The 23589-nt window shown below is 37.7% G+C and overlaps 1 protein-coding gene across 2 annotated transcripts in view; it reads left to right on the forward strand.

The window, feature by feature from the left end:
* LOC103462363 (protein sidekick-1) overlaps positions 1 to 23589 on the forward strand; it is a 592150-nt gene that overhangs the window by 435478 nt on the left and 133083 nt on the right. For both annotated transcript variants that reach the window (XM_081607811.1, XM_017305213.2), the window contains 7 exons: positions 3972 to 4147; positions 9127 to 9210; positions 12406 to 12600; positions 13367 to 13483; positions 13599 to 13766; positions 15323 to 15425; positions 15505 to 15678. In XM_081607811.1, the coding sequence (XP_081463937.1) occupies positions 3972 to 4147; positions 9127 to 9210; positions 12406 to 12600; positions 13367 to 13483; positions 13599 to 13766; positions 15323 to 15425; positions 15505 to 15678 (1017 nt within the window). The remainder of the gene's footprint in view (positions 1 to 3971; positions 4148 to 9126; positions 9211 to 12405; positions 12601 to 13366; positions 13484 to 13598; positions 13767 to 15322; positions 15426 to 15504; positions 15679 to 23589) is intronic.

Raw genomic sequence — 23589 nt, forward strand, 5'->3', positions numbered from 1 at the left:
TTTTATTTAATTTAATTTTTAGTTATTGTATGTTTTTATTTTCATTGTCGTATTGGTAAGAATATATTTTTCTTATACAATAATTTGTTAAATATATATATGCTTCATACTCTTGTGTATGATTTATGTATGTGTATTTTGAAAAACGTAATATACATATTAAGAAAAGAGTAAGCAGTGTATATTTAGTGACTGTAAGCTTCTCAATCAAAGGCAAAAAGAAAATAATAAAAAGTAAATCAATTATATTCCTCAGTATTATGCCACTTAATTAATAAATGGTTATGCTAACTCTAACTGACCTAAAACAAGTAACCTTCCTTCCTTCCTCACTTCCTTCTTTACTTCCTTCTTCCCTCCCTCTCATTCCAGCTCCTCTGGAGGAATCTCAGCACAAAGCAGAGACCCAATCCTAACGCTATCAAAGCAAATCCAGTCAACACCTTGGCTGCTGCTGGAAATTCTGTCTATATAGATTATGAATAGAATCACTATTCTGTTCAGGATGTAACAGGTGTTATATACAGATGTTAACTATCCAGTCATTTTTCTTTGGACATATGCATAATACATTTTTTATTGGGTACATATTATACTTTATTGATTGCTGAAATAATTTACATCAGTTGATAACATTCATGTGTGCTGAATTGCTTTGGAGAAAAGAACTAAATCATTGACTCACAAAACGACAAAAAAAAAAAAAATCCTTGGCAGCTTTATATACGTATATGTGATAATGTACAAATCACGTAGGGGCTAGCTGTGCTGAACAACCTTTATTGAACTTTTGTTTGTTGTTGTTCAGTAAAACCTTCAATTAGTTTATCATTTGCACTTGACCAGCAACTTCACAGCTTTTAAGTTATGGAATAACAATCAATTATCAAACATTTTAGAGTGGAGGAATTTACCTGCAGTTAAAAGCAGAAGCCGCCGTGTCAAACACACAAACAACAGTATAGTTAGATCATAGATTTTTAATTCAACGCACAACAATTTAGTTTTTTGTGCTCCTCATCTGCATGCAAATTAGCTCAGCTCACATTTTCCTGTTCTTTTCCCATAGAGAAAAGGTACTTTTTCACTTTTCACTCTACTTTTAACTGCTTCTGCTGTCAAAAACAGCATTCGATGAAAAGCTTAGCTGATATTGACACTTTTATAAGTTTTATTCTTTTATACCACGGAAGAGAGAGAAACTTGGAAAAGTTTAGCCAAACTGAGAGAACGATCATTGAAATCAAGCGCTTTGCCAAAGTCTATAATCATCTGCTTTCCACAGTCAATAATTACTGGGTGCTGTAAATGCACCACTGCAGCCTGCTTGAAGGCTGAAATTATTAGAAGCCTGGTGAAAAACAAGTAGAGGATAATCTTCACCGTACTTCACTCAAAATGTGATTTCCCGTATTCATATCTAGCTGAGCATTTTTAACCATTGTGCAGCAGTAATTATAGGCATGAGGTCAGCTCTACAAAAAGAGGGAAATTAGTTATTTTATAAGGGTGAGCATGAACCTTTGTATAGGTTGGATGTATTTTTGGGATAACTGTCTTGTTGGAACACAGAATTGTCTCCCAGTTTAATTCCAGGCTGACTAACTCATTGCTTTTTAGCCTGTAGTGTTCGTCTTACACTACCATACATTCAATCACACATCTCCTGGCATGTCTAGGTGATATTAAAGCTTGGTTGGCCTTGAACTTTTTAAATTTTAATAAAAACAAAACAGAGGTGATGGTGTTTGGACCCAGTGGCTCCTGTGAGTCCTCCTCTGTTGACCTGGGACCTTTGGAGGTATATTTTAAACCTGTTATTACTGATCTTGGTATTAAGGTGGACAGTGATTTTAAATTGGACAGCCAAATCAGAGCCGTGGTTAAGTCCAGCTTTTATCATTTAAGGCGATTGGCATCAGTGAAATCTTTTCTTTCCAGGCAGCATTTTGAAACAGTGATCCACGCTTTTATTTCGACTCGATTGGATTACTGTAACGCACTTTATCTGGGAGTCAGTCAGTCGCTGCTCTCACGTCTGCAGCTGGTTCAGAATGCTGCTGCACGACTTCTGACAGGAACTCGAAAGAGGGAACATGTGACCCCTGTCCTGGCCTCACTTCACTGGCTGCCTGTATATTTTAGGATTCATTTTAAAATTCTTATGTTTGTTTTTAAATCACTGCATAATCTTGCCCCGGCTTACCTCTCTGAGCTTCTTCACCCCTACATACCCTATCGGTCTCTCAGGTCAGCAGATCAGCTGCTCTTGGAGGTACCAAGATCCAGGAGGAAGCTCAGAGGGGTCAGGGCTTCTCTGTCATGGGTCCTAAGTTATGGAACGACTTGCCTTTGCAGGTCAGAGAGGCCCCTTCACTGTCCACTTTTAAAGCTCGTCTTAAAACCCATCTATTTTACTTGGCTTTCAACACCAGTGGGATCTAGTTTTAAATTGTATGTTTTTGTTTTTAAACTGGAAGTTTTTATTTTTTTATTTATTTTTTTTAATTATGTTGTGTTTTAATGTACAGCACTTTGTATCAGCTGTGGTTGTTTTAAAGTGCTTTATAAATAAAGTTGGTTTGGTTTGGTTACCATGATTTTGCTGGCATCTGATGAATCCTGTTTCAATTTCATAATGTGTCAAACAATGCTCCATTTTCATTATGGAGGTCAAAAGTTTGTAATCGACGTTCAAAGTCGAGATTGAACAATATGGCTCGCAATATTCTCTGTTTTTCCCTTCTTTACGAAGGGCAGAAATTACAGCATTTTGTACCACTCACTTGGAAACCTGTCTACTACTACTTGGACACTCATAAGTTTTCAGATTTCCAATGGCTGTATGCAATTCTTTTTAAGTGATTCTGGCTCAGAGCATTTATATTAACCAACACAGAAGAACTCCAAGTTACAAGACAGACAACCATGGCACTGTGCAGCACTGAGCATCTAATTATTAATAGTAATGTAGTATGTGTATAACTGACTCTTTATCCTTTTGATGGAGGAATAACAGAAGTTGCTTCAGCCTAACTATTACAAAATAATTTCAAATACCACTTCGGATGCACTCCTGAAAGCCTAAACCTAATTGCATTCTTGCAGATGATGTGTACAGAAACCAGATTTGTACATCTGAAAGAATAATGATAAGCAGAATCTTATAGCATGCTCTTTCAACAAAAAACAAGCATATCTTTACATTTGAATAACTCAGTTTACAAATATTAAAGCAATTTAGTATTCACAAGGTAATTAAAGCTATTTTCTGTGATCGTTTTTGTGTCATACCTTTAGTTTTGCAAACCTCTCATAATTAAATATTGTAATAATATTAAATTTTGTTTAAATACAGTTTTAATAATCTTTAAATATTTTAATATATTTTTGCAACTTTCACTTGCATAATTTCATTCAATTAAATGAAATAATTTTTGTGTATGTCTGTTTGTTAACACATCCAGATTATTGACCGTCTTCAACAAAATGTACTTTTAGGTCAGCTACTGATCATCTCCACATGCATTAAGTCATCTGTAAACCTTAAGAAAGTTTACAATTGATTTGTTCTTAGAAAACATAAAGAATTAAGTCTCAGCAGCTGAAAACATATTTTTAAAAATATTTTTATGAGCAGATACTGTGATGCATTATTGCTGTCTTACACAAATACAAACATTTTAAAGAATGGTATTTTGATGTTGTTTATCCACAAAATTCAATTTTCCATGAAAAGCCATTTCCTTTCTGAACATTAAAAAAAAACTGATGAATGTTCCTTCATGCTGAGCAGAGCTGACGGCTCTGATATACAGACTGTCATCATTCATTTTCTGCCTCATTGACAAATAAGCTGATGGATTTAATATGTCGTAATTGCTTTCAGTCAACACATTTCTTTTTTTCTCCCAATTCTCTTGATTCTTGTTTCTCTCTTTTTTTATTCTGCACTGCTTTTCTCTTGCCAGACCGGTTGATGGCCTTGTGGTGTTATGGAAACGTGGTGGACATCGGCTGGCCAGTGGGCGTCGGCTTATTGTTCCTGCTGCCACCTCTTCTGATGCAGGGTTTTATGTTTGTGAAGTGTTGGTTAGCAACAGCACTATCAAACCCATGGAGGCAAGGGGATATCTGACTGTAATGGGTAAGAAAAACACCCGTCATACTGACTTAGATGTTTGAAACTTTGCCACTTGTTATCTGGTGAGAGTTCACATCTGAATCCTTATTTAAGTCTAACTGTAATGTGAAAAGAATAGCATATCTGACTAAGACTTTACTCAGAAGAGTGTGACTGTGTAAACAGATTTACTTCCACAAGCCCGATGTCTAACACCATTTTGGGCATGGAAGCCTTCATCTTGTCATGTTTTCTTTGTACACTTCTAGCTCAGGGCTCTGTTTTAGTTTGGTTATTTCTTCTTCACTTCAAAGTGTAACTGAGGGCTCAAGCTATGGTCTGTCAGCTGCAGGATTGTTCAATCCATTTGTCTCCATCCACCAGTAACACATTTGCTGTGGACACAAACTGCTGCCATAGTCACCAAATCCCATCATGAACTTTGCTGTTTTATCATTCTACAACCTCAAACTTGATTTTAATTTAGAGCATAAATGTGAAGCAGAAAGAAAAACATGCACGTTTTTACAAAAGTGCAACAAAGGTATTCATTTCCTCATTACTCCAATACCCCTAAATAAAACCCTTTGCTTTCAGAAATCCCCTAGTCCACATTTCTGTTACTTAATGTCAATTGATAAATGCAGATGTTCTGTGAAGACTTTGGATGCTAGAGAGAACAAACAGCATCAAGGAACACAGTAGACAGTGAACAAGTTTAAATCAGGGTCAGGTGATAAAATAACATTAACATGGCAGACTTTGACCATCCAATGATCACGTCTCCATCTATCATCATAAAATGCAAGTTGTGTCAGCTACAAACGTAGAAAGATCCGGTCATCCTTCTAACATGGACTGTTCGGATTTTTTTTCTACATGCATGGAGAGGAAAAACACATTAAACAGGAATCAATTTTTAGCACGACCTGAACTTGACTCAGTACAAGCGTCTATCAGCCGCAACCAGACAAGAAAAAAAGAAAAAGAAAAATTAATAGCAGGAGAGGGAGAACAAATAATTGTTGGCAGCATTATCTCAGACGATGCCGTCCTCCAGCTACACAGAACCCCAGACTGTCATGATGTCTGAGTGTTTGGTGTTGTCGTGGGGTTTTGGGTTCCATGGGTTTGTTATTCATAGTCTTTGCTTATTCATCTATGCTTCTGTCCTGTTAGGATCTAGTATTCATGTTTTGAATTCTTGTCTGTTTGAATTCAAACAGACAAGAAGAACCTGCTCATTTGTGAGCAGATTCTGTTTTCCTTCAGATGTCAGTTTTTATTTCTTTTTTCCATTTATCAGTTTACTTCCTCAACTCAATCTTGTCCCTATTAGTTAGCTCATGTTTTTCTCCTGTGTTGCTTGATCAATTCTTCTTCTCACCTGTCTCATGTAGTATTTAAGTCCTAGTCATGCCTTTGTCTGCTACGGGATTCTTGTGCCTCTTGTACCTGCAGTTCAGTGATCACTCATGTCAAGTCAAGTTTTTAAGTTAAATAAATCTTCATGATATCACGTTGCTGTTTGCATTTTGGCTCTCCCTTGTCTCCATCTTCACCAATCCTTACACAGACCAGCATCATCTTCAATGGAGAACAAAAACACTGAGAGAAAAAATTAAGTTAACAGTTGAAACAGAAACAAATAATGCAAATTGGAGAGTAGAAGTGAAAGAGGGCAGAAGAAGATATTGAGGAAAAGTGGTCAGTTAGCCCTCTTGCAGCATAATCCCTTAGCAGCAGGTTAGCAGGACACCCTCCTCCCCACTGCTATAGACTCTGCTAGGCAAGAAGAGTGTTAATATAGGAAACAACCAATAAGCCCATGGTAACTTTGGAGGAGCTGCATATCCTTAGCTCAGGTGGGTCGACACCAAAACCGAAAGCTGTGGACTTCATGAAGCTAGACTTTATCGAATGACAATGAGAAAGTCTAAGTACTGAATAAGTGGCCCTGAACACCAAAACAGCTCAAATTTTCCTTTGAAAAATATTTTTAAGAAATATTTTTCAAATGTATCCTTTCACTTCCCAATTATGCTCTACATTGTGTTGATCAATCACATAAAATTCCATTGATATTTAACAAAGTTTGTGGTTTCAATGTGATAAAATATAAGGAGTATGAATACTTTAGCATTCTTACACTGACACATGTCTATACAGGTCCTTCTCAAAAAATTAGCATATTGTGATAAAGTTCATTATTTTCCATAATGTAATGATAAAATTTAAACTGTCATATATTTTGGATTCATTGCACAACAGCTGAAATATTTCAGGTCTTTTATTGTTTTAATACTGATGATTTTGGCAAACAGCTCATGAAAACTCAAAATCCCTGTCTCAAAGAATTAGGATATCATGAAAAGGTTCTGAACGAGCAGTTAACCTCATCATCTGAATCAACAAAGTAACTCTAAACACCTGCAAAAGATTCCTGAGGCTTTTAAAAACTCCCAGCCTGGTTCATTACTCAAAACCGCAATCATGGGTAAGACTGCTGACCTGACTGCTGTCCAGAAGGCCATCATTGACACCCTCAAGCAAGAGGGTAAGACACAGAAAGAAATTTCTGAACCAATAGGCTGTTCCCAGAGTGCTGTATCAAGGTACCTCAGTGGGAAGGAAAAAGTGTGGCAGAAAACGCTGCACAACAAGAAGAGGTGACCGGACCCTGAGGAAGCTTGTGGAGAAGGACCGATTCCAGACTTTGGGGGAAACAGTGGACTGAATCAGGAGTAGAAACATCCAGAGCCACCGTGCACAGGCGTGTGCAGGAAATGGGCTACAGGTGCCGCATTCCCCAGGTCCACTGTTGAACCAGAAACAGCGGCAGAAGTGCCTGACCTGGGCTACAGAGAAGCATGTTTGCATGTCATTCGGAAATCAAGGTGCCAGAGTCTGGAGGAAGACTGGAGAGAAGGAAATGCCAAAAAGCCAGAAGTCCAGTGTCAAGTAGCCACAGTCAGTGATGGTCTGGGTGCCATGTCAGCTGCTGGTGTTGGTCCACTGTGTTTCATCAAGGGCAGCAGCAGCTATCAGGATAATTTGGAGCACTTCATGCTTCCATCTGCTGAAAAGCTTTATGGAGATGAAGATTTCATTTTTCAGCACAACCTGGCACCTGCTCACAGTGCCAAAACCACTGGTATTACTGACCATGTTATTACTGTGCTCAGTTGGCCTGCCAACTCTCCTCACCTGAACCCCATAGAAAATCTGTGGGATATTGTGAAGAGAAAGTTGAGAGACGCAAGACCCAAAACTCTGGATGAGCTTAAGGCCATCGAAGCATCCTGGACCTTCATAAAAACCTCAGCAGAGCCACAGGCTGATTGCCTCCATGCCACGCTGCCTTGAAGGCTGCAAAAGGATTCCCGGCCAAGTATTGAGTGCATAACTGAACATAATTATTTGAAGGTTGACTTTTTTGGTATTAAAACACATTTCTTTTATTGGTTCGATGAAATATGCAAATTTTTTGAGACAGGGATTTTGGGTTTTCATGAGCTGTATGCCAAAATCATCAGTATTAAAACAATAAAAGACCTGAAATATTTCAGTTGGTGTGCAATGAATCTAAAATATATGACAGTTTAATTTTTATCATTACATAAAGGAAAATAATTAACTTTATGACAATATGCAAATTTTTTGAGAAGGACCTGTATGTTCCTCGTGCTTACGCACATTCACCAAAGAACCACCAGAAAAGTGAAAAAGAAAGCATATGCCTCTTTCACTCAGCTGCTAAATTGGTTTTGCTCCCTTGAGTCAGCAATTAATAGGAGAACATGGAAAATGCCCAAATAAGAGAGCCCTCATGGAAATCCACTGCTGTGCTCAATGTGTGTGCAGGAACACACAATAAGTGAGAAAGTAAGGAGTGTGTGATTGATGAGGCGAAACTTTTCTCCCCTGGTTTGTGAGTGTCTTTTTGATCTTGTGTGATTGTTGGAGCAAAGGAGCACCTAAGCAGAGAGCACGAACTCCTCACGCCTCCAGAATACTGAGTCAGAAAAGACCTGCCTGAATATTGATTCTCTTTCTGTGTGCCTCCCCGTCAGCCTTTCCCTTACTATGTAGAACCAATTTTTGGACCCTCTTCTTGGCTCTATCTCTCTGCGTTCCCAGTGCAATCACTCTCTCCACATTATCTACCTTCATTAGGCCAGCAGCTCTTTTAGGGCCTGCCTGACAGCGAAAAAGTCTGCATGGATTCATTTGTATCAGAGAACTAGAAACTGATGAATACATTGGTACAGATCTTCCTTTTTTCTGGGACAAGCTAGCAGACCTTGGTGCAATAAAAAAGATTCCCAAACAGAATAGTGTATGTGTCTCTGCCTCAAAGGTATTCATTATTCAATTTTATTCTCTTTCTTGCCCCAATCCACTAATAGGAATATGTATGACTTTCCATCTTCCTGTTGTGTACCCTACTGGCTGCAAACAACAGTAAATACCCATTGCTGGTCTCCTGTGTTAAAGTGTGTGCAAATATAGAACATGTAATGAAGTTTGTGTAAAAAAAAAATTTAAATAAAAAAGGTGTTTACTTGCTAAGTACATACATTTAAAGTAAAAAGAAAGTCACATTTTTATTTTGGCTTATCATTTAGTCTTTTTGCAAGTGAGCAGCATCTCTTATGAGTGCTGCTCTGTTTCCATAGATCCCATAGCTTGTGTCAGCATTTAGAACAGCTCTAGCGGAGATGTTTGTAAGGAGCCATTGTTATTGGCAGCAGAATAGAGCAGTTTAAAAGGGGATTGTTTCCCCAGGGAGAACTACAACGTGTTTCTCTGTTACTGCTTGGAAGTCAATTGAAGAAATATACAGAAATAAAAATCCTTCTTTTCAGCATCACACAGGTTATCTAATGCCAAGAGGGGAAAAGGTTTTATTCTGCTAGAAAGAATTTCTTTACATGAATTTAGTTCAAGTTAGTTAGAAAAAAAGATGCCTATATAAAGTCTTACTTTGTTCCTCTCTCCAGAGCCACCTTCACTGACTGTTCAACCCAAAAGGAAAATCTTTGCCGAAATCGACAGAAATATAGAAATCCCCTGCAAGGCTTCAGGTACACTGTTTGTGCTCTGTGTGTTTGTGTGTGAGAATATAAAATACTTAAGATGAACTACGTTCTATTAGATGATGTTCCAATCAAAACTTTTTATATCTAATATCCATCTGAATAATTTAAGATTAGTTATCTTAAAATGTCTTGTTTCCATGAGGAACTCTTTCCTGGAGTGCTAGGCTATTGCTAGCTTGTTTACCTGGTATTTCAATGTGTTTCATTGATAATTAGCTGTAGATTTGAATGCTTTTCCATTTAGGTGTATTTGAACAGAAATAAAAAAACAAAACAAAAAAAAACTCTTCCATCATCAACTTTACATGTCTAATGTTTCAACTCTGCAGGCTATAATAAACTATGTTATCTGCCATCAGAGCATATGGATTCAAAATCAACATACTTTTCTTGGAGCAAAAATGGCCAGTTCATCTGGTCAAGCTGCATTCCTGGATTAAAATTAATTATTCAGCTAAATATCGTGTTTTTTCTCTAAAGGTGACTAAACTGGAGAGCTGTTGATGGAAGGTGTTTCATATTCTTTTGTTCTAAAGCCTTCAGTCTGTTTAGGTTTGCTACTAAACGGTTCATGGATCTAATGAAACATCTAATGGCAACTTTAAATCACAATGTGGCAGACATTGGATCCTCTGTTTTGGACACATTTCATGTTCTGTAAGGTTACTCCGTCCATCATCTATCTGTGTTGACCATTGCTCAATTTGTAGCACAATATTTTACCTTGAACCAAGGGCGTAGGAACGAGTCTGTCATTGGGGGGGACGCATATAGGAAACCTGACAGATCAGTAAATATTTTGAGCAGAAATGTCAAACAATTATGCCATCAACACATCAGTAATGCATTACTCTAATCTGACCCTTGTTTCAGTAACAAGTATTCTAACACGTTACTATTTACAATCCAATAATCAGGATTCCAGGATGAACACTCACTTTAGCATTTGCCTCACAACTAGCAAGCTACATACTCTGGTAGCACAGACAGGCTACCAGATTCTGATATATCTTATTGGTCAAAAGACATTTGATTATTGGTCAAAATGCACTGACATAAATTGACTTGCAGTTGAACTGGTTCTACTTCTTTCTAAAACCAAAGTAAAAAACAAATAATAAAATAGGACTCGGCAGTTTTAAACTCAATACATCAGTTTGACCAACAAAAATCAAATCTAAAAAACAAGTTTTGTTCTTCTTGAACATCTCTCTACATCAGTGCAACAATTTGATCTACAAAATAAATAAAAATGATACTTTTCACGTCTAACAGACCTTTAGCTCCTCACTGTTAACTCAGTCTCTATTCCAGCTCTGCATTCAGTAACTTACCAAACATGAGCCATAAAAAGCACTGAAGCAAAAAGCCTAAATGTTTTTATTCACCTGTCATTTTTAGTCACAAACATTTAACTAAAAATATCTATGGATATGTGTTTCTGTCTTTGCCTCCCTCTGAATCTCTGCAGCCTGATGTTCCTGCAGGGATTCATGGATTTACAACAGACACTACAGTAATTTACAGGATCAGAATGTGAACTAAATATAAAAAGTATGTTTTTATCATACAGAATGAGAATTTAAACAACTTCATTTTCAGATGTATACATTATTATACATCTCAACTCTATTTACTGTGTAGCAAAAATGTTCACTAATTTATTTTTAAACCTCTCCTCAAGCACTTTTCTTATTATCTCCTGTAATTAATATAATTTTTTATATAATGAATATAATTAATACATATAATTTTTATATCTTCACACTCTGAAACTCCACCTGGCTCTCCTATGCCTGATCTTCTCATAATAAAATAAGTTAGCTTATTTAAAACTTAAAAACAGTTCATACATATTTCAATAAACTAAATGAAGACCTCACCAGAGCTTCACCTTTCTTAAACATCATTCTAGCACTGCTGTTCTCCTAAATATCTAAATAATATAGTATAATATATAAATACACGTTAAGTGGTCGAGAATGATCAAATGTTGCTCACTTTAAATAATAAAAAGGCTAATTTCGCTGCTTTTTCAATCTAAATCATTGTGACTAGACTAGCTAACTTTTAAACAAAGTTAGCAGTACTCCGTTACTCTGAGCCGTTCAGAGCGGGGAGGGGGTGGAAGCGCTCTGCTGAATGCGCTGTTGTGCGCCTTCAAAATAAAAGCATGCGAGTGGAAGATTTTAAAATTCTTCGCAACTGAGGTGAAATTATTGGGGGGACGAATGTGTCCCCCCCGACCCCCCTGCTTCCTATGCCTTGAAGATTCATAGAGAGTGGAACTGAGCTTGTAGCAGCATAAGCATGTAGTTTGGCTAAATCCAGGCTTGGAAAATTGCACTTGTTCATGTCTCTTATCTTTAAATGGATTACATGAAAACACTTACACTGCTGGACGTGGTTCTCAAAACTGCAACATGCTCCCCCTCTCATTCACTCTTCACTCCCTCTCTTACACACACTGAGTGAGTTCATGTTCCTCTTCAGTAATCTGATACAGTGGCAGTGTAATTAAATAGCAGAGGCCTGGGGATACTGAGAGAAAGATGGAGGCTAGGAGCAGGAACGAGCCAAGGAGAAAAGACAGAGTGACAGAGCAAGCCAGACAAGGAGGGGGTGAGAAATATTTCACACGTGTCTTTGAAAGCTCGACAACAACAGATTGAGAAAGTCTGAAATCCATCTCTCTCACCCTCTAAGACACACACAGACGCATGCACACGCACGCACGCGCACACACACACACACACGCATACAAGCACATACACAGGTGTGAAGGTGCAGGCAGAATAATTGCATGAGCTCACTGCTCGTCATATCTGGCATGTCGGTCAGATGGGTGGGTTCTGATACTGTAGATATTGTGCACTTATCCTCATCTTTTATTCAGAATGTTTTCAGGCCAATTCAGACACCTCTGCTTCACCACCCACATCCCCCGATCAATATATTATTAACACTCATTATGCTCACATGCATATTTATAGAGGCGGATTGGATAAGAGAGGGGAAAGATGGTGGAAGGAAAGAGCATGGCTGCTTTAGTGGGAGTGGGAGCAGTTACCTCAGCAGTGAGGTCAGCTGGCGTCGTATTAGTGAAACCAAAGAATTTTTCATGAGTTATTTTGCTGTTGCTGAGTTTGGTTTTAATACAGTATCTCTGTCCGTATGTAGGCGTGCCGCAGCCAAGGATCGAGTGGTATAAGGACACAGTGCCTCTTTCCAAACTGGCCAACGCTCGCTACAAGGTCAGCTCGGCCGCTGGACTGACGGTGCGCAAGGTGCAGCCAGGAGACGGAGGAATATTCCAGTGCTTCGCTCGCAGTCCAGCAGGAGAGACTCAAGCTCACACAGAGCTCCTTGTTTCAAGTAAGTTTGTCTGACATGGATTCATAAGACATAAACACAAGTTTCTCTTAAGCTTCTTTGGCGGATTCCTCTTCTGCTTGTTATATGATCACATTCACCGTTCATCTTGGATATTAAGTTAAACTCCATACTGGCATTAATTTGATCTTTTACTGAAAGAGTAGTTATTCTATGAGTTTATGAAGAAAGTAGTCCCATATAATAAAAATCATATCACTAATTTATTTTTAACAAAATCAAATTTAAATAAGTAATATGTGTATTAATTGTCTTATTTTTTATAACTGAAGTTAACAGTTACTTAATTGTACTATAAAATGGCTCTATGTGCCTGGAAAACACATAATACTGCCCACTTGAATGAATGAATCAGAATCAGGTGTTCTGATTCATTCAATTTTTTTGACCAACATTACTTGGAAAATTAAATCAAGTGTTGTTTTAAAACTGCATTTAGCTGCACTTAACCTCTTCATATTTATATTCTGTTTAGTAAGATTAGATATTAGATATAATTCAAAGTGTCCATGTTGCCTCTCCAGCACCCGCTGGCTACATTTATGCACATGCACGTAGCACCAGGTAGTAAATAAAACCTCCATTGATTAGCGAGGCTGCCCTGGTGTTTAGATCAACGCTGACATCCTTTCCATTTCCATTTTTTTCTCTTCTGCTGCTGAGCTTCACTGTTGCTGCATCCTGTAGCTTTGCTTTTAATATTCATACTGTGCCGTCAAGCTGCTTATATTATGTTGCTGTGTTTCAGGTGTGGCTCCCACAGTTCTGTCCCATCCTTTTGACCAGACAGTAACTGATGGCGACATGGCTTTGTTTACCTGTCAGAACAGTGGAGCTCCAAAACCTGCCGTCACCTGGAGAAAAGGTGCTGAGCCACACAATTCACTCTACACACACCCTAAGATCCCATGATTGCAATTTAAATTGGCGTACAGACTGACTTTCTGTCATATGTAATTTATTGTTTTCTCACTCTGTAGGATCACAGATCATAGCTAGCGGCTCGGTTCAGGTTCCCAGGTTCACGCTGCTGCAGTCAGGCAGTTTGCAGATTCAGCCGGTCAGCATCCAGGACTCAGGAGAATTCACCTGCATCGTGTCCAACTCTGAGGGAACCGTCAACACCACGGCTGCACTCACTGTGTGGAGTAAGACACATGCACACACAACCAAAAATACTATAAACAGCTCAGGATACCAGACTTGCAACATCAGTTTATCCACAGTATGCCTGCCCAGTTGTGTTCAGTCAGATGGTTGAGCTTGTTAATAGCAGCTGTTTGTGCTGCAGAAAAATAAAATATCTTTTATTTGCCAGATAAAACGATTTTTTTTTTTTGCATAATCAAATTTATTTGATTTTTTTTGCATAATCAGTTTTATAATGGACAGATATATATTTATTTATTTGAAAATCATTTTATTGCAATTTTCTAATGTATCTAGGCTAAAATAACACATTTCATTATTATTATTTTTTTATTCAACCTTTATTTTTGAATTTAAGGTTTGTATCCCCCCCCAGGATACATTGCTGGTTTGGGGTATAAAAATTATACTTTAACATGTGTGTAATAAGTTTTGAAACACATTTTTAAATATTGTGTGCAATGAATCTGCCTTGTTTTTGAATGATTTGCATTTAAAAAATATACAAATTAATATTAATTCAGTTTATGTAGTAGCAATTCACAAATGTCTCAGCTTCATTTAAAAAAAATAAATTCAACCCAATAACTTTTATTAAGCATTCATGTAGTGAGGGTGGATTGGTATAATTCTCCTTTAACAGAAAGAAACTTCCAGCAGAACTAGAACCTGACTCAGTACAAGGGTCAATCTGTCACTACCCTTAGAAAATGTGCACTGAAATACCCTGAATTCATGCATAATACACAATAAATTAAAATAATCCACCTTTGACAGTAAAATAAAGCTTAAACAATGTTTTTTAATAGTGATTATCTATAAATTTAAAGACTCGAAAACAGAAATTAAAGAACATTTGAGTGTAACTATCCCTCTTTTGTACCCCTAACTGGGCAACGTATCCCCCAGGATACAGACATTTCACTTTTCGTTATCTAAGATGTTTACGTCTTTTTTTAAAAATACACATTTATATATATATATATATATATATATCAGTATGTAAATAACAATGTATGTCTTTGTTCATATAGTCCACCACTTTTACCTTTATATACCTGTATTAGTTTGTTTTTGAGTGCTGGCATAAGGTCATATGGCCTCGATATTTTCCCCAACTCCCTCTTAAATGTGTCAAGAGATGTGAAGTGCAGGTGGTTGATAACCCTCTTGTCTACAGCATAGGAAATGTCTGTATCCCACAGAATAGGAAACCCATTTAAGGGTTAACAGATTTACAAAATAAGGTACAGTATTAATAAAATTATGAAAGGAGAGCAAAATTATGCATGATGTGCAAAAGTGTGCCTTCAACCTCCCTGAGTAAATGTTCTGCAGAGTCATTTTTGCTGGATTGAAGCTACACTGTGTAATATTTATTAATATCTGTTTTTTATATATTTCTTAAGACTGTCCCCTTATTGTGACAATATAATATGAGACAGATCATTTGTTTTCTCAGGAAACTTGAACCTGTCCATGTGTGATACAGATGGGAAGAACTAATTAGGTTTCATTTAGCTTTACTCCCACTTTCTACATTTTCACTTTTTAGGTCGTACAGTTATTTCTGTGCCTCCAGATGACCAGCGTGTAATCAAAGGAACCACAGCTGTTCTGGCCTGTAATGCGACACATGACCCCAGAATTAATATCAGGTAGCTGCTTATTAAAGTTATAAAGAACATGTATTAAATTTCTTTGATTCTCTTCTAATGCACCTTTCCCTTTTTGCAGCTTTAAGTGGTACCGCGGCGGCATGCCAGTGCTGCCGAGCAGCGGTGGCCGTGTTTCTGTGCAGCTAGGTTCTTTGACTATTAGCCAGACGTGGTCAGGTGACATTGGGGACTACACTTGCAGCGTGATGTCACAAGCAGGCAACGACTCCCGATCTGCACGCCTCGAAGTCATGTAAGTTTAGGAAATCAGTTATCCATGGTGGCTCTCAAGAGGTTTTTTTCTTTTAAATGCCAGCTTTTTATAATTTAACAAAATAAGACCATTATAAATCCTTTTATTCTTGTTTGAAGAAGTGCAATAACCTACTTGCTAAAGTGTGCACACCCTTAAACATTTCAGTGTGATTTTGTCTTCTTTGGAAGGGCTTTGTTAGCATGCCACATCTTCTGTCAGGCTGTGGGGACATTCCTTCACTATAGTCCTGTTTCGTCAGACTCAGACTATTCTGAAACATACATTTTCTTGTGGGGAAGCCAGTTGTTGATTTGAGTGTAAGGTTGGCTCAGATGCATAAAAACATTTATTTTCCCTTCATCTTTAGCACAAGCTGTAACTTGTAGCTCAACACTGAGTGGTATTTGAATTGGCCATAATTTTATCTAACAATTCCATGTTGCACAATGAGAAGGGGATTCTTTGAATAATACACAAATCAAATGACCTTTGTCCTATAACATATTTATGAGTTAAGTTCACTTATAGTTAAGTTCACTGATAGTTATGTTCAGGCCACTTGTACAAAAAAAGCTTTAGAAAGAAAAAGGTATTTTGATCAAATATGTACTTCAATCAGAGTAATGATTATGTTGAAATTATTTAAACATGTTGTTGTTTTGTTAGCCAAAACAAGAGGAAGTGGACTTCAAAAATTTCTGAAACTGATGTCGGTGAGAAAAAATTAACCATAATAAAAAAACATCCACTAAATTTAGAAAACAACAAGCCAACTGATACATATTTTAAAAAAGTAACTGTATTTTGATCTAAATATTTTATTTACATGTTACCCAGCTACAGAAGTACTAGCTTGTCTAAACTTGTACCTTGTTTACACATCAGCTCTGCTACTGTGCCAGTTTGTCTCCACTAACGTTGTGGTTTGGCACAAAGCTTCAGGACTTGCTTTGTACACAAGAAGACCTCTGACCTTTTTCCATGATTAAATTAATGAGCACAATAAACATAGTTAACATGAAAGATGCATTACTCTCTGCTCGTTAACGAAACATGGAACTGCCTTTTTCATGACAGACAGACAGACCCCCCGGTTATTCAGCTGTGAACAAATCAAAATCAACAGTTGTTGATTTTATTAAGAATTACGCAGAAAATCAAGCCACCAAGCTTCCGGGGTGACGTCCTGTGCACAGCACAACAATGAGTTACTGTTAAGAGAATAAAATCATTAACTTCTGGCTCGTTATATTCTCTTGTGCTCCCGGATTCAATGATTCCATGCGTGGAAACAAAAGCCACACAATAATCAGCATTTATTCAAGACAGATGCATACTACCTCCAGAAAAGCACATCACACAACATCAGAAAACTCAGAGCACAGACAACACATGAATTTACCTGAGAAAAGGAAAAAGACAAAAGATGGAAACGACAAACAGACAGCAAAGACCTCTTTGGAAAATTGCAAGCGCAAATCTGATTTGCTACTCTGTGTGGAAAGTTTTATCTTCCTTTCTTTAATTTATTCAAATAAGGCGTATCTTTGCTCATCCAACCAGAACCTGTCTCTGATCCTTTTTAAAGTTAGAAACTCCCTGCAATTTGTTCATAAGATCAAACACCAGTTTCTCCATTGTCTGAATAAGGTGGAAGCAGACTCTCCGAACTCCTGCTGGTTTATGGCTTTCACAGATCAGTGTGAAAAGCTAGAACTTCCTACTGATTGTTTCCCAGACAGACAAAGGGCAGATCAGAGATCTTGGCAAACAATCTGCTTTAACTACAGGTAAAATAAAGGTCAATAGGCCAGAATAAGTTATAAATTTTAAAACTATAATTAGGCTATTTCAATCAAGTCATGTTAAATTTTAAAACTAGCTTATTTTAAATATATTTTTCTTAACATTACTCCCAATTCATATGCCCTGTCATTGTTTCATGTCTACATAAAGTTTGTGTATGAAGTTTCATTTTTATAAAACGGTGAAATGCTGCTAAAATCAATGTCTGTTTGCCATCATTTATTTATTTTTTATTATTACTTAATTTTCCTATGGGGTCAATAAGGAATGATTGAATTTGAAAATATTAAATCAGACATTTTCCTTAAAATGTTATTGTCAATGTCTTATTCCAAAATATCATTATGTTGATGCTCTTCAGCATTATGATTTTTTTAAATGAAAGTTTTATTGATAATGTTTCTTATCTATCAAGATAAAGTTATTTTTTAAAATCATGTATTTTGGCTTTTGTAGTCTTTAATGTCATTAATACAGGTCAGGTCTACGTTGTCTTTAAACATTCACTGAACTTTTATGACTGCAAACGTTCAGTTTATTGAACATTTTCTGAATGTTCAATGCTAGCTGGGAAGTTGTTGCACAGAAGAGGATGATGGTGTGACAGTCATTTTGCTAAAGTGAATTAAAATGGAAATTGTGTATACTTTTTGATAAAAATAGTATTTGTGGTGTCACCAAAATCAAGTTATACTCTGTTTCTCTCCCTCCGTCCACTAAAGTTTTACAAATGACTCCATGACAGAAGCTCTCAGCATTTTTGGAAAGATGATGGGCACATCTTCTCTAATGCAGTAGTTTATACTACACAATTTTTTTGCCCCTATTTTCCCCTTACGATAATCTTAGAACGTTGGCCGATCTAAAATTGTCGCTGGTGATTTAGTAACCGATCATCCTGTAGTGTGATTTAGATCGTCGTGGCCGCTCCGATCTAAATCAGGGGTTTTCCCCGACTGGGAGCGTTATCGCTGAAAGTCACAGGTAGCCAATCAGAAAGCGCGGATTATTTATTTAACATTTCGTGTAAAGAATATAGAAATGACAAGGGGAGAAGTTGGAGCCAAATCGCTACCGCAGTTGATAAACCTGGTAAGTTTTCAGCTGTTCTTCGTTAACGTGACATAAATACATTATAATGATTTTCATTCAGTCAGGACTTTACGCTGATTCTAGCCACATGCATTGCAGGTAGATTCTAGTAAAGCATTGATTAATGCCTAATTTTAATTAATTAACTGGACTTGTGTGGACTTGTAGCCATTATTTTGTCCCCATGTGACTGGACACCACACGGCACGACAAGCCCGATCGAACCGTTATACCTAGGATTTCTGTCGGCTAATGTGTGGTCTCTCAGGTTTTCAAAATGGGCCGACAATTGGCGACAACTCGTGTCGTGTGCGCTGGACATTAGACTAAGGAAATGAGGAAGGGAGGATCCGTGGAGAGCACCAGAGTTGAGCCTTTTTTCATTCAGTGTCAACAAGAGAAAGAAAAAAAGGCAGGAAGAGACGATAAAGCCGATAAATAAAATGAGGTCGATAGGTTTAATTTATCGTGCGATTAATTGATTTATCATTTATCGCGACAGGCCTAGTTGCTCATATTCGTTCACCTGTGTGGTCCTCCATCCCTCCTCATCAACAGTTGCAATGCATCACCAGTACATTGATGACAAGTCAATGACAAGTACATTGACATGTACTTGTCAATGACAAGTACATGGTAATTTTACATTACTATGGCTGTTGTGAGGTGGTAGTTAAGACGTGATGCCTGTATGGCCAGTCTTGCTTCTCTTATATGGATGCAGACAACATGTTATGAATAAGTTGTTAGCCAGGTCACAGATATGCTGCCTTCATAATGACTGAACCACAGTGATTATACCACAGATGTTTTGTGCATGCTGAAACTACCTGAGGAATTTGTGCTGTGTGTCTAGAATAAAATAATTTTTGAGCCAGATAAAAACAAATCTTTGTCAGCTAAAACTCTACAACCGATCAAGGTTAGTTTATTTTTAATATGGCAAAATGGGAATGCGGTCTGTTTACATTCATACCTTGGTTTTGTTTAAGTGAACAGTTTCCAAATGTTTCGCACTGAGTCTGACATTCCTGGCTCTCACATTAAAACACGCCACACGCATTTTAAATGTATCCCACGCTCCAGCCCACGCAGCCTCATTACTGTTGCTGTGAAAGAACAGGTAGTGGCCTTTATATATTAATAGGCACTTTGATAACATATTTATGAAAATGCACTTATGATATATTAATATAATTACAGGGTAGGAGAAAGAGAGACAAGCATGAGTCCACATCCATCTGAATTATGGAGAGAAAAGAGGTTACACATGTCAAACACAGTGGGAGGGAGGAGATCTGTGTTTACAGCTGTGTGAAAACATGAGGGGAATGAGGGGGATTCTGTTCGGCTTTCTGCACCAGTGTGTGTGTCTGCGTGTGTGTGTTTGCGTGCAACCACATGTGTGACTGACATTCTCGTTAGCTCTGTATCAATGGGTCATAGAGGCTAACAGACGCTGGCGGCTTAGGAGACAGACTAATTATCAGCAGGTTATTGGTTCAAATCCCGTAAGACCCGTTCATGTGTCTGCGTGAGTGCATGCGTGTGTGTGCGTGTGTGTTGTTTTGTGGGACTGGTTGTTGAAGCAGTTGATCTGACATTCTCTGATTTCTTCCATTAATTAATACGATCATGTCAGCTCAGAAATGAAAACATTTTCATTTCCTCTGACTGTTTTGTTGTTTCATTCAGTGCTGCAGGGATTGATGTGCTGGATTACAGAATTCCTCTCAGTCTGGAAGAGAAGTGTTTGTGTCGTCTTAATATAAATAATTTCTGTCAATCCGCCCGTACTTCCTTCCTTCCTTGAAACCAAACATCCTTCTGTCCATTTATTCATTCATTTATCCATCTTACCAGTTTCCCAGCAAACTATTATTAACCCATTATTCTTAAGGTTTTATCTGTACAAAAACATGCTAGACGTGTAGTCTACTTTATCTGATGATGCTAATTCCAGTTTGCTCAGCATATATTCCCAGAGCTGCTATTGGTAGAAAATAATAACTAACCTCTTGAAAATGGCAAGCAGTGACTCTGAGAATAAACTATGCTGTCTTTCATCATGGTTTTCCCAGTAATATATTTATATATGTTATTTTATGTTGACTGTGAATGTCTTGAATTCTGCCAGCACCTGCAGCCACCACTGAGACAACCACTGTTGTTGCCTTTCTTTTCTCCATTCCCCCTGGAAGCCAAACATATTTAAAGAGAATTATGATGCACTAAAATTGTTCTAATCAGATGTCTGGATTCTCTTTATTGCTTTCATGAATATATATGTGTAGCTTTCATGTTATTAACATGGCATGGATGCACAAATTTCTGCAGGGGATGACCAAATGTCTGGAAAATTTATTTTTAATAGATGCAGAGAGATATATCTGTGGTGTTGCAGAGTGTGGGAAGAATAAGAATATGCCAGCCAAAACAATATATAATATATGTCCTGAACCAAAATGGAGAATTAACTAGAGTGCAAAGGACAAAATTATTCTAGTTGCAAATATATAATAGAATAACAACACACGGGGGAAAACAACATATTTTTAATGAAGGGCAGGAGAAGGGTAGTCTCTCACATTGTGAGAAACTTGTTTATGGATGTTAAGGAAGTCTTTCCAAATACAAATTTAAAGCTAATAACTTTATTTACCACAGATTTGCAGAAAGAGCAGAAACTGGGACAAATGCCTAGTTTAAGTGTGCCAGAAAAGAAAAATCCCAGTGGATGCAAAGCTCCTTAATTAAGATTTTATAACTTGTTTGCCTAATCTGTATGAGATGTGAAAAAAGCAGCATGATGAGGAGCTGCACAGAAACATCTCTTGGACGGCATAAGTGACTTACTTTTTTAAATCTAAGTGCCAGCCAAGTCTGGGGACACTGATTTTATCTAACATCTGTATAAAGTTTTCACTTTCATTTTGGACTTCATTGTATCAGTTCTTGTTGCGCAGATCTGCTCATTAGTTCAGATGTGGGTGCATGAATAGACATTTGTGTGTGCACGCACACACACACACACACACACATCAGTGTGCCACTCTGCAGCACTTCTCAGCAGGTGAAAGAAATCTGACCCAATCAGCAGCACCCTCAACTCAGGTAATATAAGGAATTCACAAACCACTTTACTGGTTTTGCAACAGAGCTGAGGAAGGCAAACACAGCCTCCAAAGCAGCATTTCATGGGAAAGGACTTATAAGGACTACCGGTAAGCCACTAACTGGGCTCAATTGAATGTAATTTGACTGTAGTTTCACATTTGAGAAAAGGAATGCATAATTTATTGAAGTAAAAGTTTGCACTGCTAGCTTTTACAGTTTGGTTCCACTAAATGTATGTTAAGATATCTAATGTAAAAAACTTATGTCCTAAGAAACAGAAAAAAAAGGTAATTCTAAAATGTTTGGATTTGTTTGATTCAAATTCAACCAGGCATGGAATTTAATAATTTAATACTTGAATTTATGGTTAAAATTGTAAAATAAATGCATGTTCAAGGTTAAAAATGGAATTAATTGAGATAAATTATTAACTTTGAACCAAATGTCTAAAATGTATGTTAAAATATTTTGTATGTGTGTTGTAGGTTTTTCACCTGTTCATTGATTCTCACTCATTGGTGAAAATAAAAAAGATTGAGTGAATTCCTGAAGTCTCCAAGTCCTCCTTTTCAAGTGTAGGAAGCCATGAAATTATAAGACACTTGACAGTGAAAAACCGCTCCAACCAGAGGAGATTCCATTCTGCAACCAGAGACTGAAATCTGCTATCTGTCTTCCAAAGGAGGAAAATGGCTGAATTAAAGTGCCTTGATGACCTTAAAGCAGAGAGGACAACAGTTAAAAGACTTTTCTCCCGTTTTGCAAATAACATTACGAGGACCTACATGGAAATGTCTAAGGAGGAACTGGAGGAGAACTACAAGAAGCTTACACTGGAGAGCTCCAAAGTTATGGAAGCAAATGAGGATGTGGAGGCTGCTTATATGGCTGAGTGCAAAGCAACTGCAGCAGAGGAGCTGAGTAATCTTCAGAAAGCCGACATAGAGAAGACGGAGAAAGAATGTGAACTAAAGCTTAAAGAAGCCAAACTCCTTATCCGAGAGACAATGTGGACCACATATGGAGAGAAGGAACTGTCCCTTGCTCTACTAGTTGCAGAGGATGAGTGCAAGAATGTTTCCTCCATCGGGCCAGACACAACTCTGGAGGCATACGAGTTTATGCTCACCCATTTGGAGAAATTGATCCAGAAGGCAAAGGAAGCACACCAAAATTGGAACCGTTGGGCCCCATCTGCCGAGGAAAAGGATTTTAACTACCGTTTAAGGGAGCTAGAGGTGTGCCTCCCTAGGCTGGTATCCCAGAAAGCTGTCTTTATTGACGCAGCAAGTAAGAAGGACACAACAGAGGCAAAAGCCTTGGTCCACAGTCTACCTCCAGTAGCTGCAATAAAGCTGAAAGCCACAGCTTTACCAAAGTTTGGTGGAAGTAAACGAGACTATTACAGATGGAGAAAAGAATGGGAGGCTCTCCAGAAGCAAGGTGAACCATCTGGTTCGAAAGAGGTAAAGAAATTTCAATTGCTTGATAGTCTCGATGAAAAAGTGGCTAGAGATTTACGCCTGTCAACATACAATTCATCAGATGAGATCTTCAGAGTCCTGGACAATCGTTTTGGGAACAAAGCTACCATTGCTCTTGAGATTATTGAAGAATTACAAGCAATTCCACCAGTGAGAAATGGTCAACCTAGACGAATAATAGAACTTATCCAAGCTTTGGAGAAGGCTCTTAGTGACTTAAATGAGCTAGGAAATGTAGATGCCATAAAGAACCCACTGGTGACTAAATCCATAGAGAGTAAGCTTCCAGAAACCTTAAAGAAAGACTGGCTCACCCATAACGCAACTGAGAAAGACACTAGTCACCAGAATTACTTTGACAAGTTTATGGTGTTCCTTAGATCACAAGAATCCATTTATGAACAACTAG

This window comes from Poecilia reticulata, chromosome 1, assembly GCF_904066995.2.
Source record: "Poecilia reticulata chromosome 1, P_reticulata-male-v2, whole genome shotgun sequence".
In the NCBI taxonomy this organism is placed as follows: Eukaryota; Metazoa; Chordata; class Actinopteri; order Cyprinodontiformes; family Poeciliidae; genus Poecilia; species Poecilia reticulata.